The sequence below is a fragment of the Lepisma saccharinum genome, chromosome 13 (genome assembly GCF_977018435.1).
Source record: "Lepisma saccharinum chromosome 13, izLepSacc3.1, whole genome shotgun sequence".
Classification (NCBI taxonomy): Eukaryota; Metazoa; Arthropoda; class Insecta; order Zygentoma; family Lepismatidae; genus Lepisma; species Lepisma saccharinum.
In genome coordinates, this window is record NC_139241.1 from 60,097,661 (window position 1) to 60,120,210 (window position 22,550).

The 22,550-nt window shown below is 40.8% G+C and overlaps 1 protein-coding gene across 9 annotated transcripts in view; it reads left to right on the forward strand.

Annotated features, from left to right (window-relative positions):
• The window catches only part of nej (CREB binding protein nejire), a 149,410-nt gene that overhangs the window by 20,408 nt on the left and 106,452 nt on the right, over positions 1–22,550 (forward strand). For all 9 annotated transcript variants that reach the window (XM_083134257.1, XM_083134259.1, XM_083134258.1 and 6 more), the window contains exon 2: positions 10,566–10,724. In XM_083134257.1, the coding sequence (XP_082990383.1) occupies positions 10,616–10,724 (109 nt within the window). In that variant the 5' untranslated portion in view covers positions 10,566–10,615. The remainder of the gene's footprint in view (positions 1–10,565; positions 10,725–22,550) is intronic.

Genomic DNA, 22,550 nt, shown 5'->3' on the forward strand with positions numbered 1-22,550 from the left:
TTACAAATCAACCAGCCAATAAGGTCAACCGAACCATTGAAATATGCCTTCGTTGAGAATTGAACCTGGAACACCTTTATCTGACGACAGCCTCTTCCTCCGTCTGCTGGAGACAATGAAACTCTGATTTGCAACTTTCCTTGAAGGGTATGCAAACCCGTCGTACCTAGGGCCGAAGCGTGTTACATACCGCGTAGGATACTAACTTATTCTCGTCGGAGAGAAACTGCAAATTCGTTTGGCTGTAGGAAACGACTGTAGCAGTTCTGGTTGCAGAGATATATTTTTCAAGAAAGGTAAATCTTTGAGTCCAAAAATTCATGAATGGGAAACAAAGCATAAAATGCGGGATAAACCGGGAAATTAACACCTATGCTTATTTAAACTATCATTTTGTAATATTCACATTTGAAATCCTGTAAAGTTCGCGATTTAGTTGCCTGTATACATTTGGGAAGCGATTTGCTTCTCTAATTGAATTTGCATTTTTTAAAACAAGCGAAAACTCCTCATGTATGTGTGTGTGTATTAAACGGCACACGTAATTTTAAGATGAGAAAGGGGATTTGTGACATTTATCGGAGAAATTTCAGTCTGAGGCAGGAATATCACTGCTAGCTTAAAAAAAGGAATTTTACACGGGGTTTTGTGGTGAAATGTTAATCGGGATTGGACCTAGAGTTTAAAGCCCACCTCCGTGGTGGAGTGGTTAGCACAGCGCGATACGATGCCAGGAGTCCAGTGTTTGAATCCCGGCCAGGGCATCGGTATTCTTTCTGAGTGTCCCTTCATCAATTTCATCATATCATCATTCATCCTAATTAGCCAAAAATGTCAGAAAAGCGATATAAAATAAACCAAACCAATCAGCCTACAGTTTAAAGTGCGATCCGAACCGCTATATGCCTGGTATCCTACCCGGGAGAATCAGGGAAAAATGCGCCCGGGAAAAATGCGCTCTCGCAATAAAAGTGGGAAAATTGCGCCCTCCCAACAGTAACCACATTAGAAAGTGGGAAAAATGCGCCCAGCACACAATTAAGCGAGTGGCAGCTAAGAAGCGAGCAAGAGAAGGTGACGAATCTATGTCTAAGCTCTACCAGAAAGAAATGGGTCCCTTGTTTAATCAAGGATTCGACCTCGTGGCGGAAGTTCCTGTGTACTCCAGCTTCAAACGCAGCATGAACTGTGTGAGGAGGCAGGCACAAGGAGATCGTCGGGACCCGAATTCCAGACAGAACATCGTTTTATCTGAAGAAGACCTGAAAATGGGCGACAGTTCAAGTTTCCTTTTGGTAGATGAAGGAGACGAGCAGAGAATCCTAGTTTTTTGTAGCTCCAAAGGCAGGGAAATACTGCAGAATCACAATCAGTTCTTCATGGACGGGACTTTCAAATCGTGTAGCAAGCAGTTCGCCCAGCTCTATACAATCCACGCAGATCTTGGCAGTACAGATAACGAGACTAACATCGCTCCAGTAGTATTCGCCTTCCTGCCGAACAAAAAAAGAGAAACTTACGACCTACTTTTTGGGAAAATGAAGGAATGTTTACCGAGTTGGAATCCAGAAAGAATCATGGTTGACTAAGAAGATGATTGCATTTCTTCCCTCATTTCAAACTTCCCGACTTGTACCGTCAAGGGATGCTACTTCCACTTTAATCAGTGTCTGTGGCGCAAAGTTCAAGACGTTGGATTGGTACCGGACTACAAGAATGACGAAGAAGTAAGGCTTCATGTCCGCATGTGCAGCGCTCTGGCAATGATCCCCCGGGAGGACGTTGAAGATGGGTGGCTCCTAATCCATAATACGCCAGTTGATGTGTGGCACTGTGGAGATGCAAAGCACCGAACGAACAATGCTGTCGAAAGGTTGAACAATAAGCTGCAGGAGAAAGTTCGACTTCATCCCAAATTCTACACCCTTCTGAAGACGCTGAGCAGGAAGCGGAATACAGCGGATACAAATATGACAGGGCTAGCATCGGTTTGGAAGGAACGAAGAGGAAACGAACGTACATAAAACTGGATGAACAGATTAGCAAAATTTTACATACAAGTACTTACAAAACAAGCACACCCAAGGACCTTACCAAGTGCCTCAGAAGTCTGGCGTACATCCAAAAAATGGAGTAAAAGATCGTCAACGGAGGTCACAAGAAATGGAAATACAAATGTAAATAAAAACTTTAATCAAATAAAATAAAAATTACAACATATTAAATAAAAATTACAAAAGTAAAAAAAAATATGACAAAGGACATCATCTCCAGCTTCTAAACACGCCAGAAAAGAGAATATTTTTACTGTACTTTTTTTTAAAAAAATTATCTTTCCTGACAGTCCCAAACCTGTGTTAAATGTGAGGGGAAGCTGCGTCAAGGTTGTTTTAATCAACCTATTATCATATTGGTGAAGGTCGTGTGTGCTGGGCGCATTTTTCCCACTTTTCACTGTGGTTACTCTTGGGAGGGCGCATTTTTCCCACTTTTATTGCGAGAGCGCAATTTTCCCGGGCGCATTTTTCCCGACACCACCCGGGACTAGTTGATTACAAGACAACGACGTTATAATCGGGGAGGCTCTGGAAATGATTTGCGAAAGTACATGAGTGGAAAGAAGAAATAAAGAGACAGCCTTTAAATTCCGAAACATTGAATTGATTAGTCGAAACACAAAGGTAGAGCATTTTCCTTCTTTATAGGGATCTTCGAACCAGTGAACGGACGCCTTCCGGTAGGCAGGCCCAGCCCCTAACGCCCTCGAGCCAATAAGGAAACGAGATGTATGAATGGTCTTTAATTTCCGAATAAGGCTTTTTGTATGATATTTAGGAGTATATTAAATATGATCCCTCCCAGAAAATCTTGCTCCCGAAGTCTGCCTACTCATATTTTTCTGGTTCCATTAATGCTTTAAACCGTCAGCTATTCCAAACTAATGCTGGGATAGTGCCTTTGATATAGACCAAGAATTCTTTACATATCCATAAGCAAGTATAACGTAAAAAACTATTTGGGGTTGGAGAAGTGCACAATCTCGGTTATTGCATTCCGATTCTCTAATAGAATTATGTAAATGTACACTTCAGCCGAGACTTAGCCTTATCTCCTAGTTTACGACCACCTCTACCTTTCCTGCTTAACAGAGACGCCGATGTGCAAGGATGAAATAGAAAAATCGTGGGAAGCATCCATGTCTCGGCCGGGATTCGAATCTAGTCCTCGCAGGCGTTGCTCTTTAATCCACAGTTCCAGTGACCGGACAGAAATATGGATGGCTTTATTTATTTAATAAAACACTCAAACTGCTAACCAAGGCAGAATTTAGTGTAAAATAATACAATATTGCGTCATGCTTCGGCTACGAGACGCGCGCATGGTGGAAGCTAACAACTTTTTTTTTTCCTATTTCAGCCTGTGTATCGAACTGGTGGCCACCCACCATCGTGAAGAAATTGGAGAGTTACGAATAAATAGAGTAACCTGGTAATAGAAACCTATTGGGGGTTCGTTGTGCTGACCACATGTAACCCCGTAACTGGTCGGATCATCTCCCATCTCGGCGGGTGGGAGTGAGGCCGGAAGTTGGTATGGGTAGGCCCTGCCCCTCGCGGGCTGTTGCGCCACCGGTTATTATATATCATTTATTATTATAGTGTGTTATTTTACAATAAATTCTGCCTGAGTCAGGATTTTGAATGTTTTTTATATACATTCGAAGAAAGCAGTGTTACTTAAAAAAACTCCATCCAAGCTAAATACAGCTGCTCTCATTGCCATTTCGTTCCAAATCTTGAACCTCGCATTGCTTAAACAGCTGTTTCCATGGTCGTCGGGAGAGGGGGGGGGGATTCGAACTGGTACCTCGATGCCTCCCAGAAATTGGCATCATTAATTTCATTCTTTTAAAAAAAAGCAACAAAGATTTTTCTTTTTATTGTTCATAACAATAAAGTTCAGTTATCATACGAACAGAATAAGCAAAGTAAACAATGCGTTAGATCGAAAAAAAATAGTGTAAAATGCAAGAACTATGTTGTTTTTTCATATTTTATAATTTAATTCAAAGAACAAATGTTTCCAGTTTTCAAAATTTCAAAAATGATATTTTTATGTGAGAAGTCCGACAACATAAATTTTCTGACTTCCCGCCTAACTTCTAGATCTTTTTCTTGCACGAAATGTGTACGTATTAGTATACTTACTGTAAAAATGAAAAAGAATAATGAAAATCCGTTGTACAGAATTACTATTTGACGGGAAGTCCTCGCAAGGCTGTAATAATGATAATCATGTAGTAGTAGTAGTAGTAAAAATAATACATTTGGAATAGAATGGTTTATAATATTTACTATTTTTGTACAATAATAATCACCATAATGATAATAATTATTTTTTTGAAGTCTTATCAAACGGGCCGAGCCCACCCCTACAAAACTTTCTGGCAACGCCTATGTCTGTTACGGTTCTGATATGTTGGTTTTTGTTATTTTGTATTGCATTTCTGCGTGTTTTGCTTATTCGTGAGCGTGAAGATGTTAAAATGAAGTAAATAAAATATTAAAATAAATAGACTGACACTTCTAGCCCCAGAACTTCTTGAATCGAGATCAGAAATCGAACACGACCAAGTTTTGTTGTTTCCAAGAAATCATATTTATCATAAGAAAATTGCTCTTGTTAGGAACTTACCCTGAAATTCCTCCATGTCACACCCTCTCCTGAAAAACAACTTTACTTCGGGTGTTGCCTCATGGTTTTTACCTTTATTATCCAATGTTAATTTGATATTATCCATTGTCCAGTGGTTTAACTACACTTATTATAACGTTATTCATTGTCTAGTGCTTTTAGCTACACTTATTCTAAGATTATCAATTTTCTAATGCTTGTAACTAAACTTATTCTAACATTATCCATTGTCTAGTGATTTTAACTACACTTATTCTAACATTTATCAATTGTCTCGTGCTTCTAACTATACTTATTCTAATATTATCCATTGACTAGTTTTTAACCTGCCTTTTTACACTGCCTCTGAGAAAAATGTTATGTTCCCTTACTTTTTTAATGTTCTGTGTATTTCCTGTGCAGGTCCCTTTACAGCCTTGCATTTTAAACCTTTCTCAAGGGACTTTTTACACCCCTTTTTAATTTTCAGGTAAGGGCTTTAGATAAGGGTACTTTTTATGTGATTTGTTATTTACTGACGCTCTTCAACCACTTTTGGATAATCACGGCGATGAGGATGAGTGATGATCTGATGAAATTCATGAAGGAACACTGACAAAGAATGTCCGTGCCCAGGCCGGGATTCGAACCCGCGACCCCTGGCGTCGTAACGCACTCCGCCGCGGAGGTGTGCTGTAAGCGTACTTTTCCTCGTACAATTTGAGGGCTGCAAAATGACTATATGTGCCATTAAAAGCGAAATAAAATAACAATAACAAATAAGATTTTGGTTGGTTAATGCACAATTCTTAAATTGTATTTCCTAATTTTTGGTCTCTCGCCTGACACATCTTGAACAAATATTGTTGGTCGGTGCTTAGATAATTTTCATCTACGCAAGGCAAATTAATTTCGATTGATTCGAAATTAACACTGGCCATTTTCTCACAGTCAGCAAGGCGAGAACCGATTGGTCGAGTGGTAGCTCATTAGCGTGTAAAAGGCAAACACTCCACTGTAGTGGTCTATTTAGATGAGTTTCCATCAACCGGATCACCCCACCTTTCCAACCGGTATTGACGTTAGTCCCATCACACCCGATAACCATTAGTTGTGATAAGTCCACATTTTGAGTATTAATGTAGCTCATAATTCCTTCAGCAATATCATTCGCACGTGACCGTGTGAGAGCTATATGTCCGAAAAACAAACTTCCTGGTTCTTCAATTAACGCTATGTGTCCTTCAATGTTAATACTTCGGCTACCATTTTCCGGAAACATGGTTTCATCTTTTCTCCCGTCAAAGTAGAGGCCTTTAATAGAAGCCTTTTTAACTTCGTGAACATGACGTCTATTGTTATTCACTTCTCTTCAAATTTTCTTTTTATCCACGACTAAGGCTGCATGGTCTTTTGAAATAAGATTTACATCTTCCAAGACGGCATTTGCTATTTTAGCTGCAGCTCGACTAGACACATCTGTCAAATCGGTGGCTTTTGCCGTATGGGCCAGAGAAAGTCTATTTTGAGAATTATCTGTCAGTTTTGGTCGCTTTTCAATGGAATAAGACCACATGAAATATTTATCATTTGAAACTGTACTCAAAGAACTCTCACTGTCATTGTCACAAGATACCAAAGTTATATTAGACTCTTTGCATCACAGAATCCACTGGAACCTGCTACAAGTTCGTTAATCACGTTCTCAAATTTTGGCTGACACTCTTGAAATTTTCTGTCCATTTTCCTTTTCAGCTTAGCCGTTACATGTCTTTTTATCTTACCAATTGCCATCTTTCTTTTACTTCTCTGATCTTCTATGAATCTCCATTCTAATTCAGGTATCTTCTTTGTCCTCTCGCAGTTGCAGGTTAATCTGTTCAAACAATTACAAGAACAAATATCAAATAATTGTTTGGCGTCATCTATGAATATTTGAATTTTTTTATTTAGAAATCGTCTTTCTACTTTTGAGTGGCTTAATAACTGTTTGATATTTATTATTGTACTGTACAATCATATCCACTATTCTTTTATGGGAAACAATTGGAAGAGATGCTCTATTCCAAATATCTTCAAGTTTTGTGGTAACAATGTCAGCAACCGATCTTGTTTCTGGCTGCTTGCTTCCTTCGCCTTTTAGCTCCAAACGAACACTTTGAAAACATCGTATCATATCTTCAAAAGTTGGCAACACATTAGTTTTTTCCGGTAAAATGTCTTTTTCGGTTCCGAATAAGTACATACTAACATTTGCACGTGTTTTCTTTGACATTGTTAATTAGTTCAAAGTAATGCCATTTCAATTAAATACACAAACTTACTTATTATGCAGCATGAACGAACGCACACTAGTTAGAACACAACTTAATACACAACACATCCGAACAGCAGTAGAACACGACTTAATACACAACACATCCGAACAGCAGTGCTGACAAACATCAACTGATTCGTGAATATTTAAAGGTAACGCATTCATAGACGTAAACGTGTCTTAACTTGACTGTGTGCCTGTTGCCAGCTTGTATGTAAATTCTGTTAGTATTACAGGCAATATAATAAAATTATATTTTGTTAACAGGGTTAGGTTGAATGTTTTACAATAGTGAATTTTTTTTTAAAGTATTACTGGGCTAGTTCACTAACCTTTCCTTACTATCCCGGTGAACGTTTGGAAAAATTGAAATTTTCAAATTTCAACTTCCCAGGGGCCCGGCTAAGTTTTGTTTAAAAATCTTCTCATTTGGTGAGGAATGTAAGTGATACTAGTCACAACTTTTCCAATATAGCCATAGTTGAATTTTTTTTTTAAAAAAAATCGGCCCACCCTACTGAACAGTTGAAATAGGCTTATGTAACACTTTAGCTGAACAGGAGCGTACTACCTGGCTTCGAGTGTATGTCGCTTGTTTTGCCTGGTCGAGCATTACTCGCTCGTACCTCATTGCGAGCGAATACCGTACGCTATCTAGCGTCGTCCGTGCGAACTATTGGGCGCTCGAGCAAAATCTTCTCGCTGCAGCACTCTAGTGACGATTGCATGCATGTTCTCCTGTGTCGACTGGGGTATTCTTTCTCTATCTACTGACGTCCTTGTTTTACGGCAGTGATGGCCAACTTCCTGGGACTATGGGGCCACAGCGTACAACTTTCGATGTTGCGAGGGCCGTTATCTCAGTCACCCCCAAGACTTGGCTCAATACAATTATTGAATAACGTAGTGTTAAAAATGGCGTAATATAGAATTATAATGTATAATTGTTGTTATATTGACAGTATTAAGTATTATATAATAATGAAACTTATTTAACAACGCTATTACAGTCGAAGATATCAGTACTTCCTACCAATGTGATTGATTTCAATCTGGTGATTTTAAAAGAAATCACGGATTTAAATCAATTTAAATAAATAATTTATGGAATAATGTACATAAGGATTTTGTAGATATCCGAATCATTTTTAGTGAAAGTTAATTAATCTCGTAAACATTTAATGGTATTTATTAGACTCTTAAGAAAGAAAACAATTTGTACTGATGGGGTGAAGGGCATACGAAAGGAAATGTAATATGGAAACTGTAAGCACACTTAACATTTCTCTTGATTTAAAATTCAATAATTTTTATAGGCAAAAATATCAAACATTTTGTGTAGAAAATTATGCAAAATACTAATCATGTTAAACCATAAATAGTTTCAATATCATTAAACTGTAAATAAACATGGCAGCTGATATTTTGCAAACTACCATAGAAAAAGTTTCAATTATAGAGTACATCCAGAATGTTTTATTTTCACTGGAAGAAAAGTTACTGAAATTATTATTGTTTCATTAGCGTAACACACTCAACAAACATTCCCATAGTAGATTCATATATACAGTATCAGAAAGAGAAAAATGTATGTTTACATATTTCGTATTTGCTTTAATCAAACTGTTCAAGTATTTTGCAGGGACAGTCGTTTACTAGTAAAGCCTTCCTATAAAAACATAGTGCAGTATATCTTCGTACATGTATGGCGCGAATGGCAAAACAAGCACTTTTAAGTGTTTTTTTTTTATTAAAAATCGATTTAAATGTGAAAATAATGATTAAAAAATCAAAAATTATTTTTTTGAAATAAAAATCATGATTTTTATCCACCCTGCTTCCTACCATGGGATTTCTATGACGCCAGTGGTTCAGCGTTCGGATTCCGGCCTGGGCATGAGTGTTCTTTGTATCTCTTCATCCATTTCATCATATCATCATTCATCCTCATCTTGGCGATTAGACAAAAGTGGCAAACAAAGCGAAATAAAATCAACCAAAGAACTTCCGAACTTGCAAAGTCACTTGACTTGGGAAATTTATCGCTTGACACAACAGGCAAATTTTGTTGGCTTTTATGCAATAACGGATCACTCTCCAAATCACACAGTTCGAGTTGAGCACTTCACCTTGTTATGAAATGTCACACTTATGGGGTAATTAAATGATGTTAGCTGTGGCCTCGTCTTTTCAATGTACATCAATCGGTTTCTAAACCATCTTGAAATATTGTCAAGGAGTTCAATGCAAGATGATACATTCACAGTAGGATTTTTTTTTCATCACGAAGGGAAATGTATTAAATTTCTTCTCGCAAAGATTGATGGGAAAAGTTTCAGATGGCTGATGAACGCACCAAAATGGGCCACTATGAGAAACTTTGATTTCGCCTTGAAATTTTGTAGTGAAGGGTTAACATTGAATTAGCAATTTTTTTGTTGATTGATTCGGCTTATTTTACTTCGCTTTTCTGCAACATTTGGCTAATCGTGAAGATTAAAATCGGTGAAATTGAACACCTATGCCCAAGCCGAGCTGTGTCAACCACTCCGTCACGGAGGTGGGCTAGCCATCTGATGTTGATTTTTATACAAGTATTAACAGACCAGTCCCGCACCGTGCGGTCTAAGGCGTTAAGCTTTGGCCTCCTGGAAGTTGGAAGTGAAACAACGTTTCTCCTGAGATTTCGGCCTGTGTATGGGATAGGTGGCCGCCCACCATCGTGATGAAATTGGGGAGCTACGAATGAGTAGCGTAACCCGGTCATAGAAAATCTACAACAACAACTACTGGGGATTCGTCGTGCTGACCACACGTTATTCACCCCGTAAGTGGTTTCATAATCGCCCACCTCTGCTGAGGTATGTGGGAGTGAGGCCGGCAGTCGGTAGGTAGACCCTGGCCCTCAAGGGCTGTTGCGCCACGGATTAATTTTAATATTATTATTAACAGATCAAGTCATTTGAGACTACAAAATCAACTATTTCTGCACTTGCTTCATTTACTTTACTTCGCTTTTCTGCACTTTTTGGTAATTCCAAAAATTAGGATGATTTGTGGTAAGATTAAGTGGATGAAGGGACATTCACAAAGACACCACACAACAGGAGCCCCACAGTTGATTATAAGGTGACGCCAAAGCCTCGTTAGTCTGCAGTTCAAGGTGTATTATGGGAACGATCTGTTTGCCACAATTAATAAAGAAATTAAACAAAGTAATTCATAGTCCTGTAGTCGACCATCCATGGTATACATGTGTAAGAAAATCTAGCTCTCTGAGCAAATAGGGCCCCGATGGCGCAGTCGCCTTGTAATCAAAGGGTCCCGGGTTCGATACCCGGTTGAGGCACATGGCACAGTGCTTCGGATCCCACTTTAAACCGTAGGTACAGTTCCGATTAGCCTTACTGTGCATAAAGTGGACTTAATACCAACTCAAACTAAATTTTTGGAATTATGCTCATAAACGAGACTTACTTGAACTGGAATGACTTGGCAGCACTTATACAAGTTCAGTGTTGCTCCTCTGCCTGTTTTCGTTCTTTTTTATGATTGTCATCTGTTGGTTCCTTAGATTCCGGAGTGACGTCATATATTTGCTACTAGAGCGCCAACGTTTCAACCATGACTCGTGATCGCTCGCTACCACGCTTCGCGGCCAAAGCGCGGGAGGCATTGGACTGGCTGCTGCACCTCTGGGCTCTCCTGAGATGGAACGAAATACTACTGCAAGGTAAGCCAGTAACTATCTTTGAGGAACTGATGTATTTTGTTTTGTAAAGTTTCTTTTAGGCTCACTTTATGCTCAGGTGGAGCTATCGGGATTAGATGCAGTTTAAAGTTGGATTGGAACCGTTGTGCAATGTGCCTCCACCTGGTTTTGAGTTCAGATGAACTAATCCATCAGCAAGGACGTATATATAAATATATTTCTGGCTGGGGGGGAAGGGTCCGAACTTAGTGACTCAGAAATAATAATTATAATTTTTGAAATTAATTATATTAAATTAAAAAATTATTAATTAATATGTAAACGTAAATATTGTATTATTATCATTATGGCAAATGTTTACTATCCTTCGGACACCTATAACTTCTGAGTTTCGTCAATTTTTTACATTTCTACTTACCTATCTGCTTCGCGGAACATTTTTTAACGTGTATTCACGTTTTTTTGATCATTTTTTTTTAAAAAAAGTGTTTTTGTAACTGAAGAACGTACGTTTCCGCAAATGGTTTGTGGGGCTATGTGTCAATGGTTCGTGGGGCTATGCGAGAATGGTTGAATTTCCGTTATGAAACATTCCCACATCACACAAAACACCTTCCAGATGTTAGACAATACTACAGGAACTTATTACGGTAAGTAGTTTCTTCTGTAGACATGAAGAAATCTGTCCGAAGGATAGTAAACTAGTACCATTATGATTACATGAATAGGTGCAACGTACAAATACGGTACAAGAATAAATATAGCAGCACGCATTCATTATTTAGCTTAGGTATAGTTAACATCGGCGAAATTTGTATAGAAACAAGTGCCCTGGCAAGGAAATTAATGTCAAATAGATAAAGAAGTCGACATTCATTGAATAACAAAAAGAGGATGTTGGATCTACCCTGACGAAAAGTGAAGTTCTTGATTCATATTTTATGCATATTCTTAGTAGTAGCGTGCATAAATCTTCTTTGGTACTGTCCTTCAAAGCCTTATGATCTCAATACAATCCTTCCCAGTAAATTTGGTGGAAATAAATATGCCTCGATTATACGACAAATGCTAAGCAAGTGTGTTTTCATTATTTACTTTTAGTACTTGGTGTTTCGGGGGGTATCCCTTGATTACAAGGCGACATTACCACTACGCCATCGTCGAGGCTCTAATTTTAAGGTTACATTCAGATTCCACATTAACATCGAGGTGAACAATTACCATTTTGTCTTGCAGAATGAAGTTCAAGGTGCGCATTTAAACAATAGACAAGCGACTGTCTGTTCTTTGGCTTGTTGTAGGGCAACTAAAGTTGAAGTGAACTTCAAGGAATTTGATATGGATTATAGAGAGTGGATTGATATTGCCCAGGATAGGGCAGACGTAAAACATATGTTATTGTGCCGATAGACATTCTGGTTTAGGAATGCCAGAGAGTTAGTTAACTGAAGATGAAGACTTGGATACAAACTTTATAATTTCTGATCTCTCTCTCTCTCTCTCCGCATTATGCCTTTATATAGTTTTCAATGGTATTTGTTACCATTTCTAAAACAGAAGATATGAAATATTTTAGGAGTGTTTTATTTTTCTGATGGAGCTCCTACCCTCTATAAGAAGAAGTGGAATATAACTAGGTATATTCCTCCATTGTCAATCAAACACTGAACCTCTTGATTATAAGGCGATAAGAAGATCCTTCAGTTAATTTTGTGTCTACGAGAAGATTATATGAAAAAACTAATGATTCTTTGTATTACTATGGATGCTTCCAAATGAGGTCTATAACAGTGCTGTACTAATGTCGTCTCCTTATACTCAAGGGGACATCTGTATTTTGGAAGCTTAGAACATGTGTTACTATACAAATAAGAACATTGGTTATAGAGTACTTTTTTACAAAGTATATGGTATCATTTAAAATAAATTGTTTTAAAATTAAAGCATGACTTTCAGTTATTCTGGTTTGTATGCTTTCAAACTTACTATCAAGCATGTCGTCGCTTTGTAATAAAGAGGCCACAGGTTCGAAACTCGGTGGAGGCACACAGTGGTTCGGATACCACTTTAAACTGTAGGTCCAGTCTCGATGAGCCTATATTTGTTCATAAAGTGGACTAAATCGACATCAACAGTATCTGGATTTTTGAAAATGGGACAATATTATTCGTGCAGGAAGTTTTAAAAAAACAGTAACTCTTAAACCTTATGATTGCTACGGAGTAATAATAGGTTACTACAAGATTAGCCGAATATTTTCTGCACAGCACTACTGAGTTTGTGTTTTACGTGCACTTTATGCACAGATAAGCTAATAGGGACTGGACCTACAGTTGAAAGTAAAATCCGAACCACTATGTGCCTCCACCGGGTATCGAACCTGTGACCTCTTTATACAAAGCGACGACATGCTTGATAGTAAGTTTGAAAGCATACAAACCAGAATAACTGAAAGTCATGCTTTAATTTTAAATGATACCATATACTTTGTAAAAACCAATGTTCTTATTTGTATAGTAACAATTGTTCTAAGCCCCCAAAATACAGATGCGTATCAAAAGCAGGCCTCACTGATGACACACGTAAATGAGAAATGAATGAATTAAATTTTTTGGGTGCATCGGCACATGTGGTCATTTTGCACATTTCAATGTATACGGGGAAAATCTATAATCCTTACCTGAAAGTTATAAAAAGGGTGTAAAGAGCCCTTTGAGAAAGGTTAAGGATGCAAGATTGTAAAGGGACCTGTACAGGACATACACGACACATTTAAGGATAAGGAGACACTAAAAACAACTTCCTCAGAGAAAGTAGCAAAGTCCCTTGCTTCTCAAAAGTAGCTGAAAACATTAATTAAAACACTTCATAATCTCAAAACGTGGATGATAAATCACTGGGAAAGTTAAAACTCTGAGAAAATTAAAATCGACATTTAAAAACTCACTTCAGACACGGTTCAGCCCTTGCAGCAAATGACGATGTGTGAGACGGCTGTGTCCAATTCGAAGCCGAGTTAAAATGACCTTTTCAGACGCGAGAACGTCATGCTCCAATGAACGGCTTGATAGCGCGAAGCTTGTTCAAATAAATTAATAAATAAATTTGAGAAAATTTAGGAACCACTCAGGTAACAGGGCAAGTATAGGGAAATATTTCAAATGACATAGTGTTTGTGAACTCCCAAGCAGTGGTGAAGGTGGAAGCAGACTAAAAAGGAGGAAGGGTGTAGGGAAAGTACACGAAAATTTTGCACTTGTATGCTATGTATAGCTGTAAAGGCTCATACTGGAAATAAAATTCTATTCTATTCTATTCTATTCCCACTCTTCCTGCCTCGTGTCAAGAATTGAGGAACGGTAAACATTCTGCAGTTCCGTATTACCAAACTGTACAATAACATTAATAATAACATTTTTGTATGAATCAACATTAGTAGTTAATTTAAGAAAAAAATGCTACTCACTTTCTGTTATCTGGTTTCGGCAGTACTTACTATGGTATAATATTGAAAACAATCCCTTATGCTAGACATCAGTGATTGGTCCTTATTCATTCTATTGATAGCAACTCATAGTTGCAGTTTCAGCTAAGGATATTTGCTCAATATAATCTATGAATATGAATGTTACACATCCTGGTATGTCATCGCCTTGTAATGAAGGGATCCCGGTTCAAATTCCGTTGGTGGGACATTACATAGTAGTGCTGACCTCAGTTTTAACTGTAGATCAGATCCCTAAATGAGCTTACGTAAGTGTGCACGTAAAGTTCACTTAAAACTGTTATAAGGTGTATCGAAAGCGGTGGTAATTTTATGTGCTTACCGAGAATTTAATCCAGATCCCTTATCTACCATGCTATCGGAACCATTGCATCGATAAACGCATCTTCTTGAACAATGAACATGCTCTAATATTCAAGTCAGTTTTCAATCTTACACTCTGGTCCAAATCGTACCCTGCAGCTGGCCCGGTGGGCGAGCGTGTTAAGTTTCCGGGTTCGAGTTCTGGCCTGGCCATGGGATGTTCTTTGCGACTATTCATCAATTTCATCTACTGATCACTAGATGTCACTCACTATTAGTAAAATGTGGCAGAAAAGCGGCGCTAAATAACAAAAATACAAGTAACGATTAGCCTGGGTGAGCATTCTTTTCATGGAAAATTATAATAAAATTGTACCTTCATTATAAACTAACACATTATCCCGGAATAATTTGGTTAAGTTCTAGAGATTTGGTAATTAATAATAATACGCAACATATTGCCATTCCACGAAAAGTGGTCCTACTCTATGTAAATAACAAAATGAATTAATATGAAAATTATTATAGTTTTTAATTGCATTAAGGTTTAGATGTTTGTGAATGCATATAATTTAGAGATTTCACCAATAGAAGCCACTACATCTGCAGCCTATGTGCTTCACAGACTAATTAAGTCAAAACTTTATACATTTTTAAAGTGTCACACACGTAACGCACTTTTGTTAATGCTTTTCATGCTTTCAGCCTATGCTATCACACTTAGGTTTTGTTCATTCGTTAGCAGATACCATAAAGTACTTCATAATTCTTTGATATCAGTTTATTATGAATATTTTAATCCAATCATATGTCTAGAACGTTATATTTTGTGAGTAAAATGTAACAAACGTAACGCTGGAATGCCCCATATATAAAGAAAAAGATTAAAATGCATTAAACTCTCTTAATAGCAACAAAACCGTATATTTTTACATCAAGTAATGTAACTAAAGGATATTAAACATATAATATACTTAGTACTAGACTCTTGTGCCTAAGTGGATGTGTCTGACTCATTAGATTGAAGATGCTCATACGTCTACCACATGTCATAACATCATAATCAAGTACGCAATGCTTAATTAAAAAAGAATCATTATAATTTAGAGCCAAGTTTGATTTAATTAACAAAATATTCTCACTTCGATTCGAAAATATATTTTCAAAAGATTCTGTACCATCTTTTCAAACTTGTAGAAAACAGGCACAACGTACCAATTCTTTAGTTACTTTGGTGCCGTCAGAGTGAATTTTATTTTATGTTCACTTAATGGTTAGATAGGCTGATCGGGACTGGATCTATGGTTTGAAATGGGATCCGAACCACTGTGCAATGTGCGCCCTCTGGGATCGAACCCGAGACCACTTGGTTACAAGGCGACAGCTTTACCCCTACTCCATCGGGCGGGTCCTTTTGGTAAAAGACATTTAAAGCTAATTGTAGATAATATGAAATTAATTTGAGTTTAGTTTTAAGTTTTTTTTTAGTCCACTTTATACACAAAAAGGTTAATTGGGACTGGAGCTACAGTTTAGTGTGGGCTCCGAACCACTTTGGTCCTCCACTCTGCATCGAAACCGGAATCCTTTGATTGCAAAGCACCGACGTTACAAGTAGTTCATCGGGGGAAGCCCAGAAATTAATTGGAGGACGATCAGATTATATTTCGTTATTGCCGCGGTGGTATATTCGTAGGTCGTCTGACTGCCACGTGGGATACCCGGGTTCGATTCCCGGGTGGCTGATCTAAGATCAGAATTTTTCCGGCCTTGTCCCCGCTCTGGGATTCACCCAGCCTCAAAGAAATGGGTACCGGTGGGGGCAAGCTTGGGGGGTGTAAAGGCAGACGGAGCATGATGCTGATCACACCACCTCCGAAGGAACCCCTCCTGCCGTGGCTACAATGTACAATTGCACGAACGCAATTGAACTGCTGGCTCTGCAGTCCCCACACGTATACGAGAGTGCCCTTTCACAAGTGTGGCGAAGTGACCAGGCCTAATTTACGTGCAAGTTTAGTCCAGTTAAAAATGTATGTTTTTCTCTTTTCTTGGAGTGTCCGCAGTAAACAAAGTCCTAATTAACGAGACTGAAAAGTTTCAAAAGCCTAACTCAAACCATGCCTCATAAAATCTGTTCAGCAAGTTTAAACCACACAGCCAAATGCTTTTGAGTAGTGGTTGTCCACCTTTATGAGCCCGCGGCCAGGTAAATTCGTGTTTTAAAAGTAGATTCCTCGATCCGAACAGTTTTACCCGTAAATAGCCAAACTTTTTTTTTTTACTTTATACGTTAATTAATATGTACCTTTGAAATTTAATATTAATAAATAAATATGGCATACTAATGACAGAGTATTAGTTCGATTATGTGTAGGCTTGTCAAATGCATAATTTTGTTTAAATTAGTTGACAACGACTACATCTAATGGAGTCTCTTAGTTTCCTCTGGCCAATATCATTAAATTAATTTCGCAACACATGATTTTCATTGGCATCTTTCATTTCGGACACCCAAAAATTCCAATTAATCAAATACTTTCTTTTTCTTAATGAAAATTGCTGCACAAACTAAATTAACCGTAGTGCCCGTCCACATTTGGAGGCGGAAAACGCCCCCCCCCCCCCCCGGTTAGAACGTTTGATCGCTCACTGTCGCAAAAGCATTTTCGCAGTGGAAACCTGATAGAAATGCTACTCGAGAACGGCCCCACGTTTGTAATTCCAATTTGGATGCTGCACGTCTCAAAGTTCAGGAGAACATCTCGCGACCCTGTATAATTGGCGCCAGGGTCCGGTATCGGGCCGCGGCCCAGCAGGTGAGAAACACTGATTCAGAGGCTTTAATTATGTGCCAAGCTGGTTAATCCTCCCATCTTTGGTGCATGCGGTCCCGGGTTCGATCCCCGTTGGGACTTCAAAGATTTCGGTGCTCACCTAGCATCGGAACGACAATTGGAAGTACTTGAAAAAAGTAGTGGGCTCTGGTCTCAGGATCCAGAAAACAGCGCTGATGCGACTTGATTCGTTGACCACGAGTAACATAATGAAGAATTTGTTTTTGAGTTTTTGTTTTCTCAAGTCCGCTTTATGTGCAGAAAGGCTAATCGAGACCGGACCTACAGTTTAAAGTGGGATCTGAACCACTAAGCACCCCCACCGGCTATCGAGCCCAGGACCCTTTCACAAGTCGCTTGGCATGCCCTGCCCGTAAAAAGCTCTTTCACCACGGAATTTAGTTTAGGAAAACTAGGTTTGTTGCTTTTAGCATACGCTAAGTTACTGTATCTGGTTGTACAGCTAACGGCAAAAGTATCGTTTCACAATTTTCCATCGTCGCTCTGTTTTCAGCAGTGCCAGGACCATGACTTGGAACAAAAAAACGCCAACAAGCGAAGACAACATCAGCTTCACCACAACTTCATTCGTTAAAATAACAAACATATAGAACAATAAAATAAAAATATCGAAAATTGTGACGGCACTTTGCCTCCTGATATCTTAGATGCCGATTGTGCTAGAACAATATTTAGTTCTAATTTTGGCCGTTAGACGCCATGATCGTTCGATTGTGTAGCATTGCTTTCTGGGAAGGTTCAAAACTGGTAAACAGTTTGCTGTTATTATATTTTCACCTGGTTGTTACACTCAATAAATTTTGAAAGAAAACCGCGACTTCAAACAATCAATGATACACTTATTGCGGGCTAAAACTGCACCATGAAACCAAAGTATACCAAGGTCAGGGTATCATGGTCTCGCGTGCAAACACTAGGATCGATTGTCATGCAGGGATTCACGTGGCCATTCATAAGCTAGCAAAGAGTTTTGTGTGTCTTACGTTCTTTAACTAAAATTATATCCATTCACTCCGCAGGAACTGCCAAATGAATTTCATATTTTATTGTGATTGTAACCCTTCCATGCAGACATACAGTGGCCACCCGAGTTCGATTCCCATGGCTGATGATCGCAGGCGGCAAGTTTTCAACAAGTGCCCAGTATCAATGGTCACCTGTGCCCTCATATCTTCACTGCGGACAAAATCGAGGATGTGCGAGCTTTATTTTGATTTTGCTATTTGCCTAGAAGAATTTCCATTACAATAAACCCTGCCTTATAGAGATCAGCACGAGCCCCTGCCTCTGGAGACAGGGCCGAAGACGGAGCCTTGCCTCTGGAGACAGGGCCGAAGACGGAGCCTTGCCTCTGGAGACAGGGCCGAAGACGGAGCCTTGCCTCTGGAGACAGGGCCGAAGACGGAGCCTTGCCTCTGGAGACAGGGCCGAAGACGGAGCCTTGCCTCTGGAGACAGGGCCGAAGACGGAGCCTTGCCTCTGGAGACAGGGCCGAAGACGGAGCCTTGCCTCTGGAGACAGGGCCGAAGACGGAGCCTTGCCTCTGGAGACAGGGCCGAAGACGGAGCCTTGCCTCTGGAGACAGGGCCGAAGACGGAGCCTTGCCTCTGGAGACAGGGCCGAGGACGGAGCCTTTGCCTCTGGAGACAGGGCCGAGGACGGAGCCTTTGCCTCTGGAGACAGGGCCGAGGACGGAGCCTTTGCCTCTGGAGACAGGGCCGAGGACGGAGCCTTTGCCTCTGGAGACAGGGCCGAGGACGGAGCCTTTGCCTCTGGAGACAGGGCCGAGGACGGAGCCTTTGCCTCTGGAGACAGGGCCGAGGACGGAGCCTTTGCCTCTGGAGACAGGGCCGAGGACGGAGCCTTTGCCTCTGGAGACAGGACCGAGGACGGAGCCTTTGCCTCTGGAGACAGGACCGAGGACGGAGCCTTTGCCTCTGGAGACAGGGCCGAGGACGGAGCCTTTGCCTCTGGAGACAGGACCGAGGACGGAGCCTTTGCCTCTGGAGACAGGACCGAGGACGGAGCCTTTGCCTCTGGAGACAGGACCGAGGACGGAGCCTTTGCCTCTGGAGAGAGGACCGAGGACGGAGCCTTTGCCTCTGGAGAGAGGACCGAGGACGGAGCCTTTGCCTCTGGAGAGAGGACCGAGGACGGAGCCTTTGCCTCTGGAGACAGGGCCGAGGACGGAGCCTTTGCCTCTGGAGACAGGGCCGAGGACGGAGCCTTTGCCTCTGGAGACAGGGCCGAGGACGGAGCCTTTGCCTCTGGAGACAGGGCCGAGGACGGAGCCTTTGCCTCTGGAGACAGGGCCGAGGACGGAGCCTTTGCCTCTGGAGACAGGGCCGAGGACGGAGCCTTTGCCTCTGGAGACAGGGCCGAGGACGGAGCCTTTGCCTCTGGAGACAGGGCCGAGGACGGAGCCTTTGCCTCTGGAGACAGGGCCGAGGACGGAGCCTTTGCCTCTGGAGACAGGGCCGAGGACGGAGCCTTTGCCTCTGGAGACAGGGCCGAGGACGGAGCCTTTGCCTCTGGAGACAGGGCCGAGGACGGAGCCTTTGCCTCTGGAGAGAGGGCCGAGGAGGGAGCCTTTGCCTCTGGAGAGAGGGCCGAGGAGGGAGCCTTTGCCTCTGGAGAGAGGACCGAGGACGGAGCCTTTGCCTCTGGAGAGAGGACCGAGGACGGAGCCTTTGCCTCTGGAGAGAGGACCGAGGACGGAGCCTTTGCCTCTGGAGAGAGGACCGAGGACGGAGCCTTTGCCTCTGGAGAGAGGGCCGAGGACGGAGCCTTTGCCTCTGGAGAGAGGGCCGAGGACGGAGCCTTTGCCTCTGGAGAGAGGGCCGAGGACGGAGCCTTTGCCTCTGGAGAGAGGGCCGAGGACGGAGCCTTGCCTCTGGGAGAGAGGGCCGAGGACGGAGCCCTGCCTCTGGGAGAGAGGGCCGAGGACGGAGCCTTGCCTCTTGGAGAGGGAGAGAATGAAAGAGAGGGGGAGAGAATGAAAGAGAGGGGGAGAGAATGAAAGAGAGGGGAGAGAATGAAAGAGAGGGGGAGAATGAAAGAGAGGGGGAGAATGAAAGAGAGGGGGAGAAAGAAAGGGAGATGGAGAGAGTGAAAGAGAGAGTAAAAAATATAGAAACAAAGAGAGGGAGGGGGAAAGAGTGAATTTCGAGCTATAGATAATTAGAAACTAAGGGTGGTGATAAAAACGGCGGACTTGGGTGTTCGACGTTCAACACTCAGCGCTTTCTCAGCATAATTCGCAAAAATATCAATTTTGTATCAACAACTTCCCCTCTCTCCAATTCGAAGAAAAGTTCCTGACACTTTATACTGTATGTCCAGTACCAATTAACTTGTCGGTGCACAAGCGAAACACATTCTTGTCTGCTCCAAAAGTCATTGTTGGGGCCAGTTCAACAGTGGTTGAAGCGAAGGTCGTTTTAGTAGTTAGACCACCAACAGAATTGCTATATAAATAATAATAATAAAGCATGACAATTTCGCTTTTTACCCACATTCTTTATAGTATATTATATGATGTGTGAATTAATTATCATTGGGTGAAGTGATGTGGGTGTGGGTGGGGGGAAGGGGGTTGCCGGGAACGTTCACTATCCCTGGCAGTAGGAGCAAAGTTTCAACTCTGGTAAGGGTAATTTTATCACTTCCCAAAAAATATGAAAAAAATTGTGTTGAAAATTTTGAAAAGTATTCAAAATTTGATTAAAAAAATATTTGTGATTCTGGCATAATATGGCGGATCAGAACTGCAAGTTGAGTGTTCTCCGAAGTCTATCTCATTTACAAGCGGAGATCAGTGGCGGACATGGAGGGGCAGTTGCTCCAAACGTTTTGCTCTATCATTTTTTGACCCCCTCACTATGGCCTCTCAATGATAAACCTTGTTTGCATAAAAAAGGAAATTTCCTTTCTCACCTACTTTTGGCACCAAATCGTCGCTCCTACTGACGGAAATTCACGATGAAACAATTAATTGATGAGAAGAACTACATACCTGTTCAAAGGACCCGACAGACAGTGGCGTGTCCAAAGGGGCCCAGTATTCCTAAAGAATAGAACGTCAAAGTCAGAGAATGGAGGAAAAATAAGGGATACTAAAAAAAAAGTACCCCCATTTTCGAAAATCCTAGACACGCCACTGCCGAGAGAAGAAATGCTGCAAATTTGGCCAAAATCGGAGGGATATTAGTAGGTTTTCCGTGATTGGCCGTGGAATGACATCTTGCTATGAGTCTTTTTTTATAATTATTGAAAGGCAGGTTTGCAATAAAAGTGTCTTTAAGTTCGATAGTCGAACCTCTAAAGGCAACCCCTGTGCATTGGAGTTAGGGCCTTACACATTATCGGTCTCTGCTACACTGGAAGTGACGTGATCAGCACCATGGACGTCCGCAGGATTTTTCCAGGTAGTGGCAAGCAAGGTAATTGTGATGCCCCCTTAAAAAAACACTGCTTCAGTCTGAAATGATGTTCCTTCAACACCCTTATAATAATTAACAAATTACTGTGACTGAAATGAAATTATGTGTGAAATATATACTTTCCTCTTCCGGACGCCCGTCATCAGCACCACCAGGGTTGTCATGCATGCTTTCTGGGCATGTCCCCCGCGGATTTTATTTTATTAGGAAAAGTGTCCAAGTTTTATACAAATCCTTAAAACAAGTTTGAAACATTAAAAATAAGCATAGCACGTCTCAACATGGTCGTTACATGGCCACGCTCGTTCGAGTGCAAGTGGAGTCCATATTAATGACAAAGGGTTTTGATATTTTTTGCCATCTTCAGCGATTTGTGACAGAAAATGAAACTCGTGTTGAGTTCTATTCTCTGCTAGCACTCGCGTACGCAGGATTTTTTTTCGGGAGGGGCTAGAATTGTAAAGGTGGATAGTATGTACCTGCTTCCTAGGGGGGGGGCTTTATACACAATAAGATATTTCGTATTTTTAGAACTTTCCACTCTGAAAAATGAGTCATGGGTCATTTTAAGAGAGGGTTTGCATTTACCACTGTAGTTTCTCCCTAGTTCTTCACTGCTTTTATTTGAAAATGTTGATTTTCTCAATTTCGGAGTTGGCTGTGGCACCATCAATCCCCACCCCACCCCTCTGGGTACGCCAGTGTCTGATAGCATCAAGAATCGGTTCGCTATTGCAGT